The sequence below is a fragment of the Fulmarus glacialis genome, unplaced genomic scaffold, assembly GCF_000690835.1.
Source record: "Fulmarus glacialis isolate BGI_N327 unplaced genomic scaffold, ASM69083v1 scaffold29844, whole genome shotgun sequence".
Classification (NCBI taxonomy): Eukaryota; Metazoa; Chordata; class Aves; order Procellariiformes; family Procellariidae; genus Fulmarus; species Fulmarus glacialis.
Genome location: NW_009209158.1, coordinates 2,331 through 2,698, shown reverse-complemented (window position 1 = coordinate 2,698; position 368 = coordinate 2,331). Strand labels below are relative to the sequence as shown.

Below are 368 nucleotides of genomic sequence, written 5' to 3'. Positions count from 1 at the left end.
CCTGTCCCTTCCTTGGCTGTAGGGTCTGGGTGGCAGCTCGCATTGCTCCCTCTCCTGCAAGCAGCGTGTCCCCCCGCAAGCAGAAGGGCATGGACATGGAGGGAGGAAAGAACCCCGGGGTGGTTCCAGCCCAGCACTGGGAGGATGCTCCCGGGGATTGGGAAGTTGCTGCCAGCCACTGCCCCTTGCCCAGCCACGTCCCAGGCGCTGAGCCCCATCCCTGCGCAGGGAAGGGGAGCGCTGGTACCGCCTGCGCCAGGTCCTCAACAAGCGGCTGCTGAAGCCCTCGGAGGCGGTGCTGTATGCGGATGCCATTGGGGAGGTGGTGTCGGACCTGATGGTGCGGCTGCAGGACGAGCGGAGCCGCA

General features: G+C 66.8%; 1 protein-coding gene across 1 annotated transcript in view; it reads left to right on the top strand.

Moving 5' to 3' along the window:
* Positions 1–368, top strand: part of LOC104076041 (sterol 26-hydroxylase, mitochondrial) — a gene marked incomplete at its 5' end in the record, with an annotated part of 2,715 nt that overhangs the window by 340 nt on the left and 2,007 nt on the right. Inside the window, one exon of the mRNA XM_009576748.1 lies at positions 229–366. Within this exon, the coding sequence (XP_009575043.1) occupies positions 229–366 (138 nt within the window). The remainder of the gene's footprint in view (positions 1–228; positions 367–368) is intronic.